This window comes from Hyla sarda, chromosome 4, assembly GCF_029499605.1.
Source record: "Hyla sarda isolate aHylSar1 chromosome 4, aHylSar1.hap1, whole genome shotgun sequence".
NCBI classification, from domain to species: Eukaryota; Metazoa; Chordata; class Amphibia; order Anura; family Hylidae; genus Hyla; species Hyla sarda.
The window spans coordinates 210,053,142-210,076,374 of NC_079192.1; the positions used below are offsets into that span (position 1 = coordinate 210,053,142).

The following is a 23,233-nucleotide window of genomic DNA, read 5'->3' on the forward strand; positions in this document are numbered from 1 at the left end:
AAACTTCTCTTAAATAAAACAGACAAAACAAACACAGGAAAATACATTAGCATAGGGCTATACATTTAAATAAAAATGTATTCTTGAAGGGGTGTCAATCCATTTTCCAACCATTTCTGGAGGGCATATGACTCTTGAAATGCCATTGATACCATTCATGTAGCAAGATATTTTATCTATATCCAAAGCCCAGAGTTTGTCCATTATTGGTCTATAGTCTTAAACCCATTCCAGACATGTAGGTGGGAGTCCTGACTTCTATAGTCTAGATATAACCTGTGTAGTAGTGATTAGGGTATTTCTCAGTACCCCTCTTGGCATATTTTACAGTACTATTTCATTAATAAAGCTTTTATATTGCTTTTACTTGGGAGTGCATGTTTTTGTGCATTTCCTTTTCTTGTTGCTCTGTATGTTGTTGTTTGAGCACACATAGCACCCCATTGCTGTTATACTATTTGGCAGTGTCCATCTTTCTTCCAGTTTTCACTTTAAAAATACTCTGTACAGCTCAAAGAGACATGTTTAAAGTTTTGTTCAGTCTCTTCATTTCCCGGCCTGCTCATCTCCCCGTGGCTTGCTGCAGGAGACAAGCTACATAAACTTACAGTGGAGCTCGCCTCTTGTAGTGAGACAGAAAGGGCAGTAAGCCGTGGAGTGAAGCATTCAGCTGCATGCTAGTTCTGGTTCTTTCTAATGAATGAACTAAAATTATTTTGACATGTTTGTGAAATAGTAGATAAGAGCATACGCAAATGTATTTTATTAGTATATACATGAAAACAACGACCTTTTAATATATATATATATATATATATATATATATATATATATATAGTGCAGGTGTTTGCGAAGGTTTGACAAAGACACACACTCTATATATGGGTCACAATAGTGCTGTTTTCTTGCTTAGAAAAAAAAAGAGTTAACAGATTTTGTCATATTATAACATTATAGTATTTTTATAACTACAGTGATAACTAGATCATCATTTTTCTTTTTCACCTAAATAGACAATGGAATTGTTCTGAAAACTATCACCATATACAATCAAGAAACAGAAACAATGGAGGAAGTTATTCTTGAAGAACTCCAAGTGTTTAAGGTAACATTATCCTAATAATTTATATTATGGCAAGATGGTTGTTTGTTCTTTCCGCTTCTTTTTTTTTAATACGACATACTTTTCATTATTTAGGCTTCTTTCACATTGCCGTTAGGACACGGCAGTGTGACGTCCATCAGGGGAGCCGGGGAAAAAATACTGCCTATGCTGTATTTTCCTCCCGCTATTCCCGTAAAAAACAATGATGCCCTGGCACCCAAAATAGTAGCTGGGAGCTGTCGGAACCTGTTGTTGCCCGTTGTGCCCCTCCACGAGAACGGCCGCTAAAGTAACAGAAAAAAAGAGACTTTAACGGCCATAAATTTGTAACTCTGTTTTGCTTACTGTAATGTAATAATAATGAAACCACACTGTACTGTCTCTCTTGGGTTATGTTCAGATTGCCGTTTGATTTTGGTGGTCTGAACAGTTTTTTGTTCCCGCGCCAGGGAATAGTTAAAGCTTTTACCCTTTCATCCAATAGCTCTTTGGGTGTGTCTAGATAAGGCCAGCTCAGTCTGGCTTCTGGGCTGGTGATTGACATCCTTACATGCTGCTATGAAGCTGTCGGTGAAACACTCTTTGTTTGTTTGTGCCTTAAATCTACTATTTTTGCTTTAGCATGCACTTTGTATGTTCTGGGTTTTAGACATGGTTATTGATTAGTTGGTTTTTAGGATGTCAATATCTTTTCTGCTATGTGTCTGTTCACACAGTTTTCTCTTGTATCCATTTTCTGTGTTTCTGTACCAAGATATCCCTGTTAGCTGTCCGTAGGGGACTTCGGGGAATTGAGAATTAGTACCAGAGATCTCCGTGCTCCATGGTGGACTCTGGAAGATTGCGTTCTAGTATCAAGACATTCCTGTGTCTTCTGGTGGTTCTGGGGTATTGTGTTTATTCCTGTTTAGCAATAGATCCCTTTTACTTTTGGGTAGGGGACTCTGGGGGTATTGATTATTCCCTTTGACTACCGGAGGTTATCTGGGGGTCTGAGCTTATTCCTGTTTTGTTCTTGGAGTCTATTCAGACTCCTCCTGTTCTGGTCTAGTAGTGCCTCTGCTCTGTAAAACTACTCATCCAAGTCAATGGGTTTCTAGAGGATACATTTATTTATAGTCTCATACGACACAAAAAAGGGATAGACCTTTACACTCACTATGGCTAGGTGGCTAAATGACACTGCTCTATAAAAGAGCAAGCAAACTCAAGGTTATTTAACTAGCTATTATGTCAACAGAAAGAGCTTGCATACCAAGCATCTGTCAATCCATAAAGAAAAAATAGTTCCATCGCACTCACCAGAATCCATTTGATAGTCTTTATTAAAGTGTTACATCACAAACACACAAGAACCCCTTACGACCAAGTACGTAAATGTATATCCTGGTGCGGCAGTACTTAGCGCACAAGTGTATGACCGCGAGCATCGGAGCGGTGCTTGCATTATACACTGCAGGACCCGCAGGTAATGGCTGACATCCACAATAGCACGGATGTCCGACATTAACCCCTCAGATGCCATGATCAATACAGATCACGGCATCTGCGGCAAAGCGCATATTAAAATAGATGATCGGATCGCCCACGGGGATCCGATAATCTGTAATGGTGGCCGGAGGTCCGCTCACCTGCCTCCGGCCATCTCCTCTGGTCTTCTGCTCTGTTCTGAGATCGAGTAAACCAGAGCAGCAGATAGCCGATAATACTGATCAGTGCTATGCCCTGTGCATAGCACTAAATAGAATTAGCAATCAACTGATTGCTATTGATAGTCCCCTATGGGGACATAAAAAGTGTAAAAAAGTTGAAAAATGTAAAAACAAAAAGTTAAAAATCCCCTCCCCCAATGAAAACGAAAATTGTCCCTTTTTCCCATTTTATCCCCAAAAAGCATAAATATATTTTTTTAGAAACATATATGGTATTGCCACATGCGTAAATGTCCCAACTATTCAAATTTAATGTTAATGATCCTGTACGGTGAACGGCGTAAGCGTAATGCTGCTTTTTTGTCACATTTTATTCCGAAAAAAATTAATAAAAAATTATCTAAAAATTTATATGCAAATGTAGTATCAATAAAAATGATGGCGCAAGAAAGGAGCCCTCATACCACCCCAAATACGGAAAAATGAAAAAGTTATAGGGTGTTAAAATAGGGTGATCTTATATTACTGATTTTGTACAAAAAATTTGAGATTTTTTTTAAGCAATACAAAAATAGAAAAATATCTAGCCATGGGTATCATTTTAATCGTATTGACCCACAGAATAAAGAACACGTCATTTGTACCATAAAGTGTACAGTGTGAAAACAAAACCCTCCAAAATGTGAAAAATTGTGGTTTTCATTTAAATTTCCTCTCCCAAAAAAGATATTTTTGGGTATGCCATAAATTTTTTGGTAAATTGAGAGTAATATATTATAAAGTAAAATAAGCCCTTATATGGGTCTGTAGATGGAAATATAAAAGAGTTATGGATTTTAGAAGGCGAGGCGGAAAAAACGAAAACTCAAAAATACAATTGGCCTGGTCTTTAAGGTCAAAATGGGCTTGGTCCTTAAGGGGTTAAAAATATACAATGGTGGGAGGAACTAAGGGGAGTTAAATTAATCCCCATGTATAGTTGCTGCTGTTTGGGCTACAAGAAAGACGAATGGTTGTACCTCTACAATTAGAGGGCCCTTTATGTTTGGAAACATGTTAGATTATTTTGTTGGGCAATCTTTTTAACAAAGAGTGGATTTTAAACAAATATGTTGCACTTCTCCTATTTGGTTTATCCACCTACGGCTTGTTCTTTTAGTTTATGCTCATGGAGTACTCTTTTTAAAAAAGTCCATAAAAATACAATGGTAGAGCACCAATGCTGCTTCATGGCTGATATACAGTATATATAATTATTGTCTGATTGCACCATCATCTTATCTTGTTTTGTTCTTTTCAGATTCCGGAGCCTATTATTGCAATGGAGATTTCAACAAAAAGAGTATGTATTATATATTATAAGTAGATAGATAGATCAACATATAAACGGAAATGACAATGCACTTAAAAACAGTGGAGATAGAAAAATGTGTATGACAGCATAATGTATATTATATCAAGCAAATCAGAATGAGTTGACAACTGACCATTTTAGTTATTTTGCTTCCAGAAAGCATGTATATCGGATTAGTTGTTTCTTTATAAACTACTTCATGAGATGGACATTCTACAGTTTTATTGCCGTTTCACTAATGGTCTTTATTTTTTATCTGTGCAGCAGCAACTGTACATTGGCTGCAAATCAAGTGTGGCCCAAGTAAAGCTTCATCAGTGTGACATGTATGGTACAGCATGTGCTGACTGTTGCCTTGCTCGTGATCCTTACTGTGCTTGGGATGGTATGTCCTGCACCAGGTACTTCCCTATTGGAACACACTCTAAGAGGTAGGTGCAAGACAAGATTACTTTTGGACAACATATAATTTTTTTTTCTACATAAGAATAAATGAAAGAGCGCCTACTGCACCCTAACCCCTTCCTAACATCTTCTAAACACTATGGCCGGCATTTATCATTGTAGGTGTAAGTGAAGCATTTTTCTACACCTTTCTTTTTGTGTGCTGGTAATGTGTAGGAGCACCAAATTTATTAAATGGTTGTAGAGCATTTGATAAATTTTGTGCAGGTCACATTTTTTTAAATTTCTCTCTTCACAGGCACCAAAAAACTAAGCTAAGTCTGGGCTGGTATAGTTTTAGAGACTTTTTTGCTCCTTTTCACAAAAAGGAGCAGTTCATAAAACCCTTTCATATCATGTGTATTGCCACAATCAGTGGATTGCAACTCAAAATCTGCAGAAATGTGTAAACCAAAAGTTGCACAAAAGGTGCAAATAAACCCTGCTTGTGCCTTTTTTGCACCTTTTCTAGACACAAAAAACTGTCTAAAGACAATGATAAATGTCGGTCTATTTGTATCACAAAATGGTTCCATAAAAAAAAAAAAAAAAAAAAATTATGGTCACACGGAGCTTATCTGCAGAGTATTTCACGCTGTTGATGCACTAACAAGAACGAGCTACCTGCTGCGGCTGGATAGCTTTTTGTGTCCGCTTGTTGGGCGGCTTTCCATATGTAGATACATTGCCTGCTTGTAGCAGATGCACAGCAGTGTTCAAAAGATTTAAGAATTACTGTATTAACTTAAGAATAATAATTTAAAAATATTAAACATTATGGCTGGTTATTGAACTGGTCATTAAAGGAGTACGATTTTTTTTTTTCTCCAAATCAACAGTTTTTGTGTGAATTTTACAGCATATTTTGTTACACGGTAAAAACACTTTTCATGATTTTTTGATCAATAGAATAAATAGATCTTAATTATTGCAAATTCAATGAAGATAAAATATACTTAATGCAAAGCAGTAATATGTTTAATAGCAAGTAGATAACTTCATATCATTTTGATAGACGTTTCAGGAGACAGGACGTTCGACATGGCAATGCAGCTCAGCAATGTTCAGGACCACATATTAATGGTAAGTTCTATTTACTTACTTCAGTGCCAGCAATTACAAATATTAAATGCAACAAAACAATACAAAACATTTAGTTGAGAAATATATCCTTTCTTACATTTTCTCATGGCACAACTCAATCCAAAATGTGTTTCTATGTGATAATGTCAAGAGTATAAACAACATGATTCTGCAGCTATATATGCACTATGGGGGAGATTTATCAAAATCTGTCTAGAGGAAAAATTGCTGTGTTGCACATAGCAACCAATCAGATTGTTTCTTTCATTTTTAAGAAGGCCTCTGCAAAATGAAAGAAGCGATCTGATTGGTTGCTATGCACAACTTAGCAACTTTTCCTCTAGACAGATTTTGATAAATCTCCCCCTATGTATCTGTGGCCACCCAGTGGTTAGAATGTGAATGTGTATTAAAGGGGTACTCCGGTGGAAAACCTTGTTTTTTTTGTTTTTGTTTTTTTTATTAACTGGTGCCAGAAAGATAAACAGATTTGCAAATTGCTTCTATTAAAAAATCTTAATCCTTCCAGTACTTATTAGCTGCTGAATATTACAGAGGAAATTGTTTTCTTTTTGGAACACTGTGCTCTCTGCGGAATCATGAGCACAGTGCTCTCTGCTGACATCTCTGTAAATTTTAGGAACTGACCAGAGTAGCATATGTTTGCTATGGGGATGTTCTCCTACTCTAGACAGTTCTTAAAATGGACAGAGATGTCAGCAGAGAGCACTGTGCTCGTGATTCATCAGAGTACACTGTGTTCCAAAAAGAAAATAATTTTCTCTGTAGTAGTCAGCAGCTAATAAGTACTGGAAGGATTAAGATTTTTTAATAGAAGTAATTTACAAACCTGTTTACCTTTCTGGCACCAGTTGATTTAAAAAAAAAAAAAAAAAGTTTTCCACAGGAGTACCCCTTTAGGGATTTTACTTACAAGCTAAGATATGGGATTGGATTGGTATAATAAAAAATTGGTGTCCTTAAAGTGGACCTGTCAGCAGGTTTTTAAGGTATAAAGTAAGGGCTTGGCTGGATAGGGCCTTTGAATCTGGATTCATAAATACTTCTTATTAGTTAATTGACCCTGCCAGTGCTGAGATATTAGTTCAAATATATATTTTTTCTTACATATTTTTTTATATATTTTTTGTCCATTGTTCCTCTTGGCTGCTAGAGCCCAGTAAAGTTCGGTCCCATCACCAGTTTGCCTTTTTTCAAACTATAAAATCTCGGTGCTTGAGGGGTAAATACTTAATGACAGGTATGTATGGATTCAGAGTCAAAAGCCCTATAGAGCCATGATCTTAATATTCTTAAAACCTTCTGACAAGTCTGATTTAAAATATCCTTTACAAAAACATTTAACACATAATAAAGCCATATCAAATATTTTGATTGCTCAGGGTCTGGGTGTTCAGACCCCCACCAATCACTGGAAAGGGCCAGGAGTAGTGTGTGGCTGAGCGCTTCTCTGCTCCATCTCACTGCTTGCTGCATAAGATGGACTCTTAAAGGGGTTATCCAGGAATAAACTTTTTTTATATGTCAACTTGCTCCAGAAAGTTAAACATATTTGTACATGACTTCTATCAAAAAAGCTTAATCCTTTCGGTACTTTTGAGCTGCAGAGGTTGAGTTGTTCTTTTCTACCTAAGTGCTCTCTGAGGAAACCTGTCTCGGGAAGTGTCCCGAGTAGAAGCAAATCCCCATAGCAAACCTCTCCTACTCTGTGCAGTTCCCGAGACAGACAGAGGTGTCAGCAGAGAGCACTGTTGTCAGACAGAAAAAAACAACTCAACTTCAGCAGCTGGTACTTATTGGAAGGATTAAGATTTTTAATAGAAGTAATTTACAAATCTGTTTAACTTTCAGGAGCCAGTTGATATGTAAAAAAAATGTTTTTCCTAGAATACCTCTTTAACCCCTTAACCCCTTAAGGACCAGGATTTTTTCAATTTTTGCACTTTCATTTTCTCCTCCTTACCTTTAAAAAATCATATCTCTTTCAATTTTGCACCTAAAAATCCATATGATGGCTTATTTTTTGCACCATCAATTCTTCTTTGTAATGACATCAGTCATTTTAACCAAAAATCTACAACGAAACATTAAAAAAAAAATCACTGTCCGACAAAATTGAAGAAAAAAACATCATGTTGTAAATTTTTGGGGCTTCCGTTTCTACGCAGTAAATTTTTTGGTAAAAATAACACCTTATATTTATTCTGTAGGTTGATTATGATGATACCCTACTAATATAGATTTGATTTTGTCGTACTTCTGGAAAAAAACATAACTAAAATTGTCATCTTCTGACCCCTATAACTTTATTTTTTTCATGTACGGGGCGGTTTGAGGGCTAATTTTTAGCGTTGTGATCTGAAGTTTTTAGCGGTACCATTTTTGTATTGATCAGACTTTTTAATCGCTTTTTATTCATTTTTTCATTATATAAAAGTGACCAAAAATACACTATTTTGGACTTTGGAATTTTTTTTGTGCTTACGCCATTGACCGTACGGTTTAATTAACAATATGTTTTTATAATTCGGACATTTCTGCACGTGGTGATACCACATATGTTAATTTTTATTTACACTGGTTTTTTTTAAATGGGAAAAGGGGGGTGATTCAAACTTTTATTAGGAAGGGCTTTATTCACTTTTTTTTCACAATTTTTTTGCACAATGATTTTTTTTTTCAAATTCGAATTTTATTGATTTTCAACAAATAAGTATACAACACAAAATGAAAAATGTATATAAGTTTCCCGAAACAATTCCACAACATGGGAAAGTGGTACATGGTAATCCTGCAGCAACACGAAGCGTACGACATCTTAGTTATAACTAGCACACACCCCCGTGTCCCACTAGCACATAAGCTGAGATAAGTGGCCACCACCTCACACTGAGATGGGGCCCGGGGCACGGGCGGAGCGGCAATTAATAGGCTGCAGATCCCACATGAGGAGACTCAAGTAATAAACCGTAACCCAAATACATAGACCCAATGTAGCATAAACCGGGAAGCGGTACGCGCGGCTAACAGGAGATTTGCGATTAGTCTGGATGAGAAGCGTGGAGTACTGGGTAGGAGGATGGAAAGCAGCATGGTCTCGGGGTTGAGAGGCAGGCGTACAGAAGTGATACGAAAGATAATATCGGAAACCCCGGTCCAGAAACTAGAGAGTGACGGGAAGGCCAACCAAATGTGAATCATGTCTCTCCTTCCCGAGGCACAGCGCCAACATACATCTGTAACTCCCTGATAAAAGGACGCCAATAGAGTGGGGACCCTGTACCAACGAGTTAGAACTTTAAAGTTGGTCTCCTGTTCCCTACAAGAGATTGATGTTCTATAACAGTTCACAATGGCCGCCCGCCAGTCCTCCTCAGAAATTGTGTGGCCAAGGTCCCTTTCCCAACCCGCTTTATAGGGAAGAGGCTGCGTGGTCATAGAGTACAAAAGGATAGAGTATAGGAGGCTAACTGGGTGGCTTGTCGGGCTGGACGCCGCACATAATTGTTCAAATCTAGTGAGGGGACAATGTAGTTGGAGTTCATCTTTCGAGAGTAAATAATAGTGCCTTAGTTGTGCATATAGGAGGGTTAAAGTGAGTTAGGGGATCACGTCTGAGAGTAGAATCGGTAGGGGCTTAATGCACAAGGATTTTTTGTCTGTTTCACCGTAGATTTTTGGGGTAAAATGACAGATTTCATTACAAAGTGGAATTGGTGGCGCAAAAAATAAGCCATCATATGGATTTTTAGGTGCAAAATTGAAAGAATTATGATTTTTTAAAGGTAAAATGGAAAAACCCTGAGTCCTTAAAGGGCTAAGTCAGTCTATCAAGCCCATCACCTGTAGTGAGCAGCAACATGGAGAGAGGATCACTCAGCCAAACACTTCACCTGGATTGTTCTGGCAATCAGTGGGGAGGTGGGGGTTTCAGTATCCAGACTATGACAGGTCAGAAGTACTTTTAAGTGAAAGGGACTTTTTAATTAAATTTAAGGATAAGTAAGGGGGGTCACTGATATCCTACTTTTTAGTTCTTCACATTCTCAGACATATTATTCTCCACTTAGCGGCAATGTTCTATGGGTGAATGTTTCCATAATGTAGTCCAAAGCAGTCAGTATTAAGGATCTGTACTACACAGGCTCACAATATGACCAATTACTACTTCTTATATCTCTTGGTATTTCTTTGTTTAGGAGATAACTTATTTAACTCTATTTATGTTTAGTATTATTTAATATAAATCTGATTATTTTAGCTGTAAATATGTCATGTAAGCAGAAGCAAAATTTAGTTATGCCATCTTATACCAAATAACAGAAATCTATAATAAAAATTTCTCTTATCTTTTGAAATTCTATGTGGTTAATTTTTCCTTCACTAACAATTGTTTTAACTTCTTAAAGGGGTACTCCGCCTCTAGACATCTTATCCCCTATCCAACGGATAGGGGATAAGATGTCTGATCGCAGGGGCTCCGATGCTGGGAACCCCCAAGATCTCTCCTGCAGCACCCCCTGTCATCTGGTGCACGGAGCAAGCTTCGCTCCGTGCCTGATGACTGGTGATGCAGGTGCCAGAGGATCGGGACATCATGGCCCTGACCCTCATTATGTCACACCCCACCCCCTTAATGCAAGTCAATGGGTGGGGCGTGAGGGATGCCTCAGCCCCTCCCATAGACTTGCATTAACCCCTTAACGACCACGGATGTATATGTACGTCCTGGTGCGGCTGGACTTCCCACACCAGGACATGCATTTACGTCCTGTACATGACCTCTAGCATTGGGGCAATGATCGGGTCATGTGCGGCAGGTCCTTGCTGCTGATAGCAGCCAGGGAACCGCCAGTAATGGACGACATCTGCGATCTCACGGATGTCTGCCATTAACCCCTCAGATGCCGTGATTAATACAGATCATGGCATCTGCAGCAGCGCTGCTCCATTTTATGCTGATCTGATCCCACGGCTGGCTGCGGAGATCAGGTCAGCTAACATGGTGGATGGAGGTCCCCTCACCTGCCCCGCTTCTTCTGCTCGGAGATCGAGCAGACCGGAGCAGAAGATAGCTGAGAACACTCATCAGTGTTATGCCCTATGTATAGCACTGAACAGTATTAGCAATCAAGTGATTGCTATAGATAATTCCCTATGGGGACTATTGAAGTGTAAAAAAATGAAGTAAAAAAAAGTTTTACAAAAAAGTAAAAAAAAAAATTTGAAAAATCCCTACCCCCAATAAAAATGTAAAATGTCCCTTTTTCCCATTTAATCCCCAAAAAGTGTAAAAAAAATATTGATAAACATATTCAGTATCGCCACATGCGTAAATGTTCAAACTATTCAAATATAATGTTAATGGTCCCGTAGGGTGAACAGCGTAAACATAAAAATAAAAAAAAGGCCACAATTGCTGTTTTTGTTTGTCACATTTATAAACGTTTTATATACGCAAATGGGGTATCAATAAAAAGTACAGATCACAGCACAAAAATGAACCCTCGTATCACTGCTTATAAGGAAAAATGAAAAATGTATAGGTCGTCAAAATAGAGGGCTTTCAAACGTACTAATTTGGTTAAAAAGTTTGCAATCTTTTTTTAAGCGCAACAATAGTAGAAAAGTATCTAATCATAGGTATAATTTTAATTGTATTGACCCAGAGAATAAAGAACACATGTCATTTTTACCTTAAATTGTACGGCATGAAAATAAAACCTTCCAAAATTTGCAAAATTTGGGTTTTCTTCTTAATTTCCCAATACAAATAGTATTTTTGTTGGTTGCACCATACATTTTATGGTAAAATGAGTGATGTCATTGCAAAGGACAACTGGTTGCACAAAAAAACAAACCCTCATACTAGTCTGTGGATGAAAATATAAAAGAGTTACGATTTTTGGAAGGCGGGGAGGAAAAAATTAAAATGCTAAAATAAAATTGGCCTGGTCCTTAAAGGGGTACTCCGGTGAAAAACTTTTTTTTTTTTTTTAAATCAACTGATGCCAGAAAGTTAAACAGATTTGTAAATTACTTTTATTAAAAAATCTTAATCCTTCCTGTACTGATTAGCTGCTGAATACTACAGCTCTCTGCTGACATCTCTGTCCATTTTAGGAACTGTCCAGAACAGCATATGTTTGCTATGGGGATTTCCTTTTACTCTGAACAGTTCCTAAAATGGACAGAGATGTCAGCAGAGAGCACTGTGCTCATGATGTCAGCAGACAGCTCTGTGTTTCCAACAGAAAATAATTTCCACTGTAGTATTCAGCAGCTAATAAGTACAGGAAGGATTAAGATTTTTTAATAGAAGTAATTTACAAATCTGTTTAACTTTCTGGCACCAGTTGATTTAAAAAAAAAATTTCACCGGAGTATCCCTTTCAGATCAAAATGGACTTGGTCCTTAAGGGGTTAAGGGGGCGTAATGTCATGAGGGGCGGGACCGTGACATCACGATCCTTTTGCCCCTGCATTGCCAGTCATCAGGCACAGAGTGAAGCTCGCTCCGTGCACCAGATGACAGGGGGTGCTGCAGGAGAGATCATGGGGGTTCCCAGCAGAGGGACCCTCGAGATCAGACATCTTATCCCCTATCCTTTGGATAGGGTATAAAATGTCTAGGGGCGGAGTACCCCTTTAAATAAAATAATAATAATAACATCAATGGCAACAAAAAATATGCACTGTATTTTTCTCTTTATGTTCTAGGAGAGACTCTTGGAAAGACTGAGGAGTATACAGTATATGGTGTTGAACATAATAGCACTTTATTGGAATGTATGCCTCGGTCTTTACAATCTAAAGTCATCTGGTTTGTGCAGAAAGGACATGAAGCAAAAAAAGATGAGGTATGATTCATATATTGTAGTGGTTATGTTCTATACATTACCTGTTTGTCCATTGTAGCCACTTATGTTAATAAGTTATTTAGTTATAAAATGAATATATACATTTTTAACCAAATTGTATTTAGTTCCCTATTTCAGTTGTCTACTTTTTATCATTCGTTAGTCTTACTTTAGTGAAACCTCCCTCACATGTATTTGTTACTAGAGTTCCATAACATATTTTTTAGATTGCATTCTAACAGTAAAGAAATTATATTTGGCAATATGATTCACTTTGGGCAAATGGTTGGGAGAATAGAATACAGCACTCTCCTACGGCCGACCAAAAGGAAATACATGAGTGATTAGCAGTAACACCCACTTGCTTAGTTTCAGTATATGACCAAACATAATATTCTCTGTTTTAAAGACAGCTCATATTTAAAATAAGTATTTTACACAAGAAAATAGTTAACATAAAAATATGATTTTATTATTTATTTATTTTTTTGTGACTGCAGTGTTATTGGACAAAGGGATGTTCCTTTAATATAAGTCATACTCACCTACCGTATATACTCGAGTATAAGACGAGTTTTTCAGCACGATTTTTCGTGCTGAAAACACCCCCCTCGGCTTGTACTCGAGTGAACTCTCCGCCCTTAGTGGTCTTCAACCTGCGGACCTCCAGAGGTTTCAAAACTACAACTCCCAGCAAGCCCGGGCAGCCATCGGCTGTCCGGGCTTGCTGGGAGTTATAGTTTTGAAACCTCTGGAGGTCCGCAGGTTGAAGACCACTACGGCCTTCGACATCATCCAGCCCCCTCTCACCCCCTTTAGTTCTGTACTCACCTCCGCTCGGCGCTGGTCCGGGGCTGCAGGACTGTCCGGTGGGGAGGTCGTCCGGTGGGATAGTGGTTCCGGGCTGCCATCTTCACCGGGGGGCCTCTTCACCGGGGGGCCTCTGCCTTGACGACGCCGCAGAGGTACGTTCATTACCAACGTCCCTCTGCGTCATCGTCAAGGCAACGCCTCTATTCCGGGCCCGAAGCGCGGAGATGAGGCCCCCCGGTGAACATGGCAGCCCGGATCCACTATCCCACCGGACGACCTCCCCACTGGACAGTACTGCAGCACCGGACCAGCGCCGAGCAGAGGTGAGTACAGAACTAAAGGGGGTGAGAGGGGGCTGGATGATGGCGAAGGCAGCAGTGGTCTTCAACCTGTGGACCTCCAGAGGTTTCAAAACTGCAACTCCCAGCAAGCCCGGACAGCCGATGGCTGCCCGGGCTTGCTGGGAGTTGTAGTTTTGAAACATCTGGAGGTCCGCAGGTTGAAGACCACTGAGGGCGGAGAGTTCACAAGAGGATAATGACAAGGGGATGATGAAGGGGGGTGTGGGATCATGACAAGGGGATGATGACAAGGGGATGATGAAGGGGGGTGTGGGATGATGACAAGGGGATGATGACAAGGGGAAGATGAAGGGGGGGTGTGGGATGATGACAAGGGGATGATGACAAGGGGATGATGAAGGGGGGTGTGGGATGATGACAAGGGGATGATGACAAGGGGATGATGAAGGGGGGGGGTGGGATGATGACAAGGGGATGATGACAAGGGGGGGTGGGATGATGACAGGCGGTGATGATGAAGGGGGGATTATGAAAGGTGGTGATGATGAAGGTGGGATGATGAAGGGGGATGATGACAGGGTGATGATGATGAGGGTGTTAATGACGGGGGTCTGGATGATGACAGGGGGGGATGATGTATTTCCCACCCTAGGCTTATACTCGAGTCAATAACTTTTCCTGGGATTTTGGGGTGAAATTAGGGTCCTCGGCTTATATTCGGGTCGGCTTATTCTCGAGTATATACGGTACCTCGATATCCCCCGACCAGCTATTCTGGTACTCCTGATCCCTGCTCATAAACATTTCTTCCTGGTTCCTGTGATACAAAGGCAATTACTTCTATCAGGTTCCTGAGGTGGACTTTGATTGGCTAAAATTGAAGTCCACCTCAGGAACCTGATAGAAGTAATGATGCATGGGGCCAGGAGTGAATCCTTCAAACCCTGCATGCATATGAAAAAAAAAAAAAAAAAAAAAACTTAAGTACCTAGATACAAATGATAGAGGGTTGCAGCATTAGAAAAAAACACTTTAAGCAATGCAATACTAATTACACATAGATAAGGAGAATTCAATTTTAAATCTGCATTCACTTTTGCATATCATAACTATTTGCTACTGTCAAATATACTTTGTATGCCAGCCACAAAGGTTACTTAAAGGGGAACTCTGGTGGGAAAAATGTTTTCAAATCAACTGGTGAAAGAAAGTTATAATCTCAACCCTTCTAGTACTTATCAGCTCCTGTATGCTACAGATATACTGATATACTACAGAGAAATTTGTGAAGTTTTTTTTCAGCCTGACAACAGTGCTCTCTGCTGACACCTCTGTCCGTATCAGGAGCTGTCCAGAGCAGGAGACCTTTTCTATGGGGATATGCTTCTAATCTGCACAGTTCCTGACACACACAGAGGTGTCAGCAGAGAGCACTGTTGTAAGACAAAAAAGAAATTCACAAATTTCTCTGTAGTATACAGCAGCTGATAAGTACTGTAAGGATTTAGATTTTTTTTTATAGAAGTAATTTACAAATCTGTTTAACTTTCTGGCACCAGTTGATCTGAAAACATTTGTTTTCTACATGTTTCCACCGGAGTTCCCCTTTAACATTTCAACTTCCTACATTGTTCCCCAGTACTCCTTCCCACATCTTTCATCTTAACTAAGGTCTTAGCCACATATTTCAAAAACAAGATTGACAACTTTTACGAGTGTTCTAGTAACCTGCTTTTCCACCATTATGATGAAAACTATTCCATGGTACTCTTTAAATTCTATCTCATCTCCAACCTTACTACTATATTTATCACAGCTCTAACTTATCCCTTCAACCACTTAAAGGGGTACTTTAGAAGACATCTTAAGATGTCTTATCATGGGGTCCACTGAGCTTCCTTAAAGGGGTACTCCACTGGAAAAAAAAATTTTTAAATCAACTGGTGCCAGAAAGTTAAACAGATTTGTAAATTACTTCCATTAAAAAATCAGTAAAAACCTTTCAGTATTTATCAGATGCTGTATGATCCACAGGAAGTTCTTTTATTTTTCAATTTCCTTTCTGCCTGACCACAGTGCTGTCTGCTGACACATCTGTCCATTTTAGGAACTGTCCAGAGTAGGAGCAAATCCCCATAGAAAACCTATTCTGCTCTGGACAGTTCCTAAAATGGACAGAGGTGTCAGCAGAGAGCACTGTGGTCAGGCAGAAAGGGAATTCAAAAAGAAAAGAAATTCCTGTGGATCATAACAGCAGCTCATAAGTACTGGATGAATTAAGATTTTTTTTATAGAAGTGATTTGCAAATCTGTTTAACTTTCTGGCACCAGCTGATTTAAAAAAAAAAAATGTCTTCCAGTGGAGGACCCCTTTAACTGCAAATACTACTGCAGCTCAGAGAAGTAAAGTGTGAGCGTCCACAGAGGGTGTGCTGATACTAGAGCCCAGTGGGAAGAGGGAGATATTCATATGCTTTTTATTTTATAACCAAGCCTGGTATTAAAAATTAAAGGCCAAATTTAGTAATTGATGCATTTTGATTAAACATTATATAAGGTTTTAATCGTGTAAAGCAGTTCATATATTATAATTTACACTGCATGATGGCTGAATGTATAGAGAACAGACAGAAAATCTGTGATAACACACATTTGTGTTTTAAAATAAAAAATGACAATCAAGAATAATTGTTAATATAAGTATTATTCTTAGAATAGTTTTTTTTATTATTTAATTTCTCACTTATGAAATAATTCCCATTCAGTTGAAAATAACAATAGAAATTATACAGAAGAGACATTAGAAAAAAAGTTTTTGTACCACTACTGACCATGGGCTGTGTTTGGTATGGATCCTTGTTTTTGAGTATGAAGTCTTGGTCTAAGTATTTTCTTTTTTTTTTTCTCTCTTGATATTGTTCCTTTAGATAAAAACAGGTGAAAGAGTTATAATGACAGAGTTTGGACTTCTATTTCTAAAACTGCATAAATCAGATGCTGGAGTATATTATTGCCAAACTGTGGAAAATTCTTACGTCCATACAATAAGAAAAATGACCTTGGAAATTGTTGAAGAAGAGCGTGTTGATGATATGTTTCACAAAGAAGATGAAGAAGAAATAACACTCCAAAAAATGCCATGTCCTGGGCAGCCAAGTATCCCCCAGTCATCCAAGCAATGGTATAAGGAGTTCTTGCAGTTGATTGGATATAGTAATTTTCAAAAAGTTGAAGAATACTGTGAAAAAGTATGGTGCACAGATAAAAAGAAAAAGAAACTTAAAATGTCTCCAAATAAATGGAAATATATAAACCCACAAGAGCGGAAGTCACGTGGGAAATCAGACCATCATCGTATGCCAAGGCACATACTACAGCCGTAGGTTTTATTTTTTTTTCTTCCTTGAGACTGTTTAAGACTTTATCAGCAATAACTGACATGAGTGAAAAAGAGAAATAAAGACATCCAATCGCCATTTTAAGTCAACCAAACTTTATCTTATGATACATCAATCACAGATTGACTGGTTTGGCATTATGTAAATATTTCATATATTTTATTAAATTTTTTGGTTTTAAAATATGTTTACATCCATAATTTAAAGGTGGATTTATTGAAATTACAATTTTGTGTTTGTTTTGCATTTCATTACCAAATAATCATACTTTAAGATTGTTTACAAATGTATGGAAAACTAGTTTTAAGGAGTGAGTAAATACGGACAATTTATACATGATAAAAATTGTAAATACACATGCTTATCATTAAAGAGGGTTGGGAAAGGACAGAACATGATTAGGTTTAGCATGCTATTTAATCTTTAGTTAAAATATGGTATAACTGAGTTATATTAAGAAAAGTTATACAATATGCGCGAGGATTGTGATCTCTGAGGAAAGAAAAGGAAAAACTCTCCTTCAACTCTAAAATAACTATTACTAGAAATTACTTTATGACATCTAAATCTGATGCTATTACAATCCTTTGGCCTGTTTAACACTAGAATAACTTGACAGTTATTGAACTGGCCATAGGTTATATCCACATACCATTTTTCAGTTTCATTTTGAGCCGTAAACGCCTTAAAAAAATGCACCAAAAGCAAAAAAGGCTCAACAATGCTGTGTGAACATAGCTTTAAGGGACATTTAAACGGGTTAAAAAAAAATTGAAAATTACAAAAAGACTTCTAGCTCCCATTAACTTAAATAGAGAATCTTCAAAAAAGCATGAGGTTTTTTTTAAAAAACACAGCACTGAAAAAAGAAGCAACATGTTCCCTTTAAAGTCAATAGAAGCTTAAAACTGTAAGTTTTTTGGGGTATTTTTGCTGATTTTTTGGAGCGATTCTTTGCCAATGTGTACCTTTTGTTTCAAAAGATTTTTTTAAACCTACATCGTTTTTTTAGATTGACCTTCAGAGTGATGACAACATAAATTGCTATTGTTGAGCCCCTGGGAGTCCCCGCCATACCTAAACCTATTCCTTACTCCGGACTGACACTGTGCTGGGTTGATTATTTACACAGTACACTACTGTAGAGGGCATGTGTGGGGAGAAGGAAGTTATTGCACTGAAAAACAATCCAAAGGAAAAGTTGCACTCACCCAGTAAAGGCCAATATCCTCTTTATTCAATGTAGAAACATTTATTTATTATTTTAAGTGCAATTTTTATTCATTTTTTATTGTTACCACAGTTACCCTTTAATTTTTGTGTAGAAAAGCATTCATACCACTCTAGGATTACATATACTTGGCCGGAAGAAGCGCCCATGCTGACGTGAAACTAGTTACCTATAGGGATATGCCCCCGCATGAGAGAGCTACTATTCTTGGTCCACACTTAAATTGTATGTATTTTATGTTTCTACATTGAATAAAAGTGATATTGGATTTTTACTGGGTGAGTGCAACTTTTCCTTCATATTGTTTTACTATATTGCCCTGAATTTTTTAAGTTAGGCACTGTGTCTGCATAAGCAAGCCATGCAGCATAACATTGATAGGCTATTTGTCTCTAGCAGTGCCTGAATGCACACCCCCTCCTTACACCTGTTTGGTTAATGCACTAGGTTTGCTATGTGAGCAGAAAGGAAATAAACATCACCAACAGCACAGCAAATAAGTGGTTACACTAAGCACTAGTGCAGACTAGGGGGCTGCATATACTGCATATAGGAGGCAGAACTGTAAACATATAGCACAGCAATTAAAACATTACACTAAGCACTGAAATTGATACTGCTGCTTTTTAGACAGTGTAGATCCTTTGAAAGATGAAGATAGGTTCATAGATTCAGGAACACAGCCCAGGCTTGTTTTTCCTCTCTTTTGCACAGTGCAAATGTTACATTCTGTCCCTACTTTGTGTTCAACTTTGTTGGCTGTGTTTAACAGAGATGGATTACTCCGAACAACAGGCAGTGGACGGCAGATTGCATAGGAAAAAAAACAAAATTTCCAAAATTTCCAAAATTTCTGATCTGTTTTTCTGGAGTAAGAAGTTTAGTTTTTTTTGGCAAATTAGTGCAGATATATTAGCAACCATTAAAGGTTTTAAATAGAGTGAAGTGGAAGCAACAGTGAACTTTTAAATGGGTAGTTATAAACAGTTTTTTTGTTGTTAGAAAATGCAGATACAATATATTCCATAATCATATATCAGTTTTCCTTCAAGACTATCTTTCTTCTACTGTCAAGTTTCTCTGGGCTTTCCAGACAAGCTAAAGCTTTCATTGCTGTTTGAAGGATGTGATCTGTTTATGAAGCCTCTCATTTTTTTTTAACATTGTCCTTTATGTGTATTTGCACCGTCATCTTAAACTTTACCAGATATTTAGTTAAGGTCTAGTCAATGTTCTAGCAAAACTACATTTGCATGATATTATTTGCATTTTTATTATTCAGTTTGCTGTTTCTTAGCTTGCCAATAACCTTTGCAGTTTCAGAGATATTTAATAGCATCATATTTATTAAGTGAATTATTCACTGTGAAACTCTAGTGCATTACCTTACATTTGTACACAATAAAATACTTTTCTCATATATTATAACTCACTAAGGCCATGTTCATACACCATTAAACAAAGCAGCCATATGTTTTCTAATTTAACCTTGTATACTATATTGCATTTTTGTGCAGGAAATACATGACCAGTTTTCAGGATTATTAGATGCAGGATTACTTTCTATACCAAATTATTGATGAACATATTGAACAATTAGTTTGTGACTTATGATTTGTGACTTTTGAGATCTTCTAGTAGTAGATCTGCAGAAGAAGCTCAAGGCTTACTTTAGTTGACTAAAAGAAAGACCCTCTTAAACGTACCCCACAGACTCAAGACTCAAACAATAAAGTAAGTCAACAATTGAGGTATACTATAAGATACTATGTCAAAAGAATAAAATAATTAAATATGTATATATTCTTATTAGAGTTATTCAAACCAAATCTGGTGAATCCAAGGTAAAGTTTAATTAGGTGCAAAGGTAAACTTTGCCCAAACCTTCAGCTTCCAATGAACTTAAGAAAATGGTGTCGGCATCATATGAGAACAGGAGAGGAAGGAGGAACACAGGATAGCCCAGAATACCTTGCAAAGTGGAGGAAGGATCCCCTGACCTCAGAAAAGCCAATATGCCTTGAATACAGCTCCCAGCCAATCAGATGTCCACACTAAATAAAACAATTAAATGAAAAAAGGATTCTCTGAATTCAAAAGAAATATTTTTTGCCATTTAAATCCTAGCATAAACCCCTAGAGGATGCAGGGCATAGCCTGTCCCGGTGTGTGCAGCATGCTTCATACCTGATGGGTCCCGGTTGCTGTTAGCAGCCTGGACCCATCGTTAATGCCGGACATCACCCGACCAACTCTCAGCAAGGAGCCCTTTATGTCAATCATGCTGGTCCCACATGATTGATGTACAAGGAACCATGCTGGGAGTGGCTCAGGGCAGGGAGGAGGGCCAGTGAGAATGTCGGCCAGCCCCTCCAGCTGTTGGGCAGAAATACAAAACAACTACAATCTAAGTTTACAAGTTGTGGGCTAAGTAAGCAACAGTATGGTATGTTTGATCTCCCTATGCCCTAACTGTTGGCACCAGCCATTGATAACTCATATGGAGGTTACAGTTGCACTTTAACTGTTATATGCCAAATCATTTTTGACATTTTATGTAAATTCATGCCCTCTCCGCATGACAGAACAGTGGGAACTTTTATTGTATTTAAATAGTTGTTATGTTAATATGTACTATGACTGCTTAATCTGATGAAGGGAAATTTTGAAACGTGCCATTAATGCTAGGCTTTTTATTCCAATAAATAATTTGAATAATTTGGATAATGATTTTTATACTTTGTTGTGCTGTTTGACTCGAACCACAAGAGTCATTAAAAGGCCGTTTGCAGCTCCATTTTTGCTTTTACATTATAACCTTTACAAGGAGAGAAGCTTTGCTGTCTTATATCATTTAAACATGTTTTACAGAGAGCACTATGTTGTGCACAGTTATCTTTATAGCCATCTAGGAGGCCGTATGTGGGTGGATTAGAGGTAAAGTAGCTGGAGATCTGTGACTCCACTCCACAGGTTCATTGTCTGTCACTCCACCTCACTAAGATAAAGGGGGTGGGGCTCCACCTACTCAATTTACATATTCCTTGTCTGTGACTTCACTTCACTAGGATGTGGAGTTATAGACAATGAATATGTAAATTGAGCTGACAAAGCCACGCCCCCTGTGCGTGATTCACTGAATTCAGCAAATGATCTTCTAGGGGGACGTATTTAAGTAAGTGAACCCTCGTTGGACTTCTGTTCACCCACACTATAACCCAGTGTATGGATTTAGTGTGATTGAACAGGATGACTGTTTTCCTTTAATACTAAGAGAAATTTTATTCTCCCTGAAAATAAGATCACAATATTGTCTTCTTCAATTTTCAATTCATAGCTGAAAGGTGGCACCCCTTTCTTTTGTCAATTGAAGGGTGTCCAAGTTGTCTTACCCTCCCAGCCAATTATTTATCGAAACCTAGAACATGAAGATCCCTTTATTGAAACTTTTCTAACATTTGAAATTAAGGTAGTATAATGAATGATATATTATGGATCCTTGGATTTATTGTTCATGTAATGCCGAATGTTTACTTGGAAAGTGTACTTACTGTAAATTATTTGTTCCAATTTCAGTGTACTATATGTTTCTTATTCTCTTGACTGAAGATCACGAAGGTCATGTGCCATTCAATAATTTTAATATTTATACAATTTCTACTATTAACTTATGTGTATTTCACTGTAAAATATGAACAAACAAATGGATTAGCAAAGCACAATAAATATTATTTTGAAGGTAGTACATAGATACATCTAGAGAATGCAATACTTACACTGGTGTTATTATTAAAATATATGATTAATCTTATGTGCAGTACTTTGTTTTTCTAAAATTACTCAAGTGTAACTATGAATTTTGATACTTTTAGATAAAGTCTTTTTTTAGTTATAATTACATAGTTCTTACTTATTAATGCACAAAGCTGTTTCACAGGCCTGGTAAACTTTCTAATTTAAGTCAATGTGGTCTAAGACTGTCTATTATGTCTATGGGGCTTGACATAAATCATACCTCTATATGCTGTTTAAAACAGATCAGGCAAGATGGCTACCTCCATAACTATGTACAGAAAATGAAATTAATATAGAAAACTCAATGTCTGTATATCTGCATATATGTATCTTCCAGCATATCTGCAAATGGCTGGGGATATTTTGATTAAACTTGTTACACATTTTACTTATACAGTATGTCAACTAAAAATATAGCTCAACGGAGGTCACGAGGAGCGGCTAGGAATCGAGGTGGGCCTGGTAGTAAAAAGTACAATAATCAGGAATGGAGTGGAGATGGATCATCTCCATCCTCCTCTGCTTTTTTAAGGGGAAACTACTTGGGAGGCCAACCGAGACCCATACCAACTGAGACTGAAGTAGTTAGTTCTGCAGGAGCTAGGGGAGCTTCATTGCAGGTTGTTAATCTATCTTGTCAACCTCTGACGGATGCACAGGTGAGGGTCCTTGGTTGGGGGTTTGTCCTATGTTCCAACAGTCGCATTTAACCCCTTTACATAGACCAAGGACCTTCACTTGTTCATCTGGAAACTTAAGGGGGAACTCTGGTGGAAAAAAAAAATGTTTCAAATCAACTGGCTCCAGAACATTAAACAGATTTGTAAATTACTTCCATTTAAAAATATCAACCCTTCTAGTACTTCTCAGCTGCATAAACTACAGATATACTACAACAAAATTTGTGAAATTCTTTCCAGTCTGACAACAGTGCTCTCTGATGACACGCCTGTCCGTGTCAGGAACTGTCCAGAGAGGGAGAGATTTTCTATTGGGATTTGCTTCTAATCTGGACAGTTCCTATCAAGGACAGAGGTGTCAGCAGAGAGCACTGTTATCAGATGGGAAAGAACTTCACAAATTTCTCTGTAGTATGCAGCAGCTGATTAGTACTGGAAGGCTTCAGATTTTTTTTAATAGAAGTAATTTACAAATCTGTTTTAGCTTTCTGGCAC

General features: G+C 37.8%; 1 protein-coding gene across 2 annotated transcripts in view; it reads left to right on the forward strand.

The window, feature by feature from the left end:
- SEMA3E (semaphorin 3E) overlaps positions 1 to 22,074 on the forward strand; it is a 206,022-nt gene extending 183,948 nt beyond the window's left edge. Inside the window, exons 12-17 of one of the 2 annotated variants that reach the window (XM_056573405.1) lie at positions 1,014 to 1,105; positions 4,058 to 4,099; positions 4,379 to 4,542; positions 5,571 to 5,638; positions 12,380 to 12,519; positions 16,562 to 22,074. In XM_056573405.1, coding sequence (XP_056429380.1) covers positions 1,014 to 1,105; positions 4,058 to 4,099; positions 4,379 to 4,542; positions 5,571 to 5,638; positions 12,380 to 12,519; positions 16,562 to 17,017 — 962 coding nt within the window. In that variant the 3' untranslated portion in view covers positions 17,018 to 22,074. Of the gene's footprint in view, positions 1 to 1,013; positions 1,106 to 4,057; positions 4,100 to 4,375; positions 4,543 to 5,570; positions 5,639 to 12,379; positions 12,520 to 16,561 lie in introns of both variants that reach the window. The other variant, XM_056573404.1, reaches the window with a different exon arrangement.
- Positions 22,075 to 23,233: the final 1,159 nt, after the last annotated feature.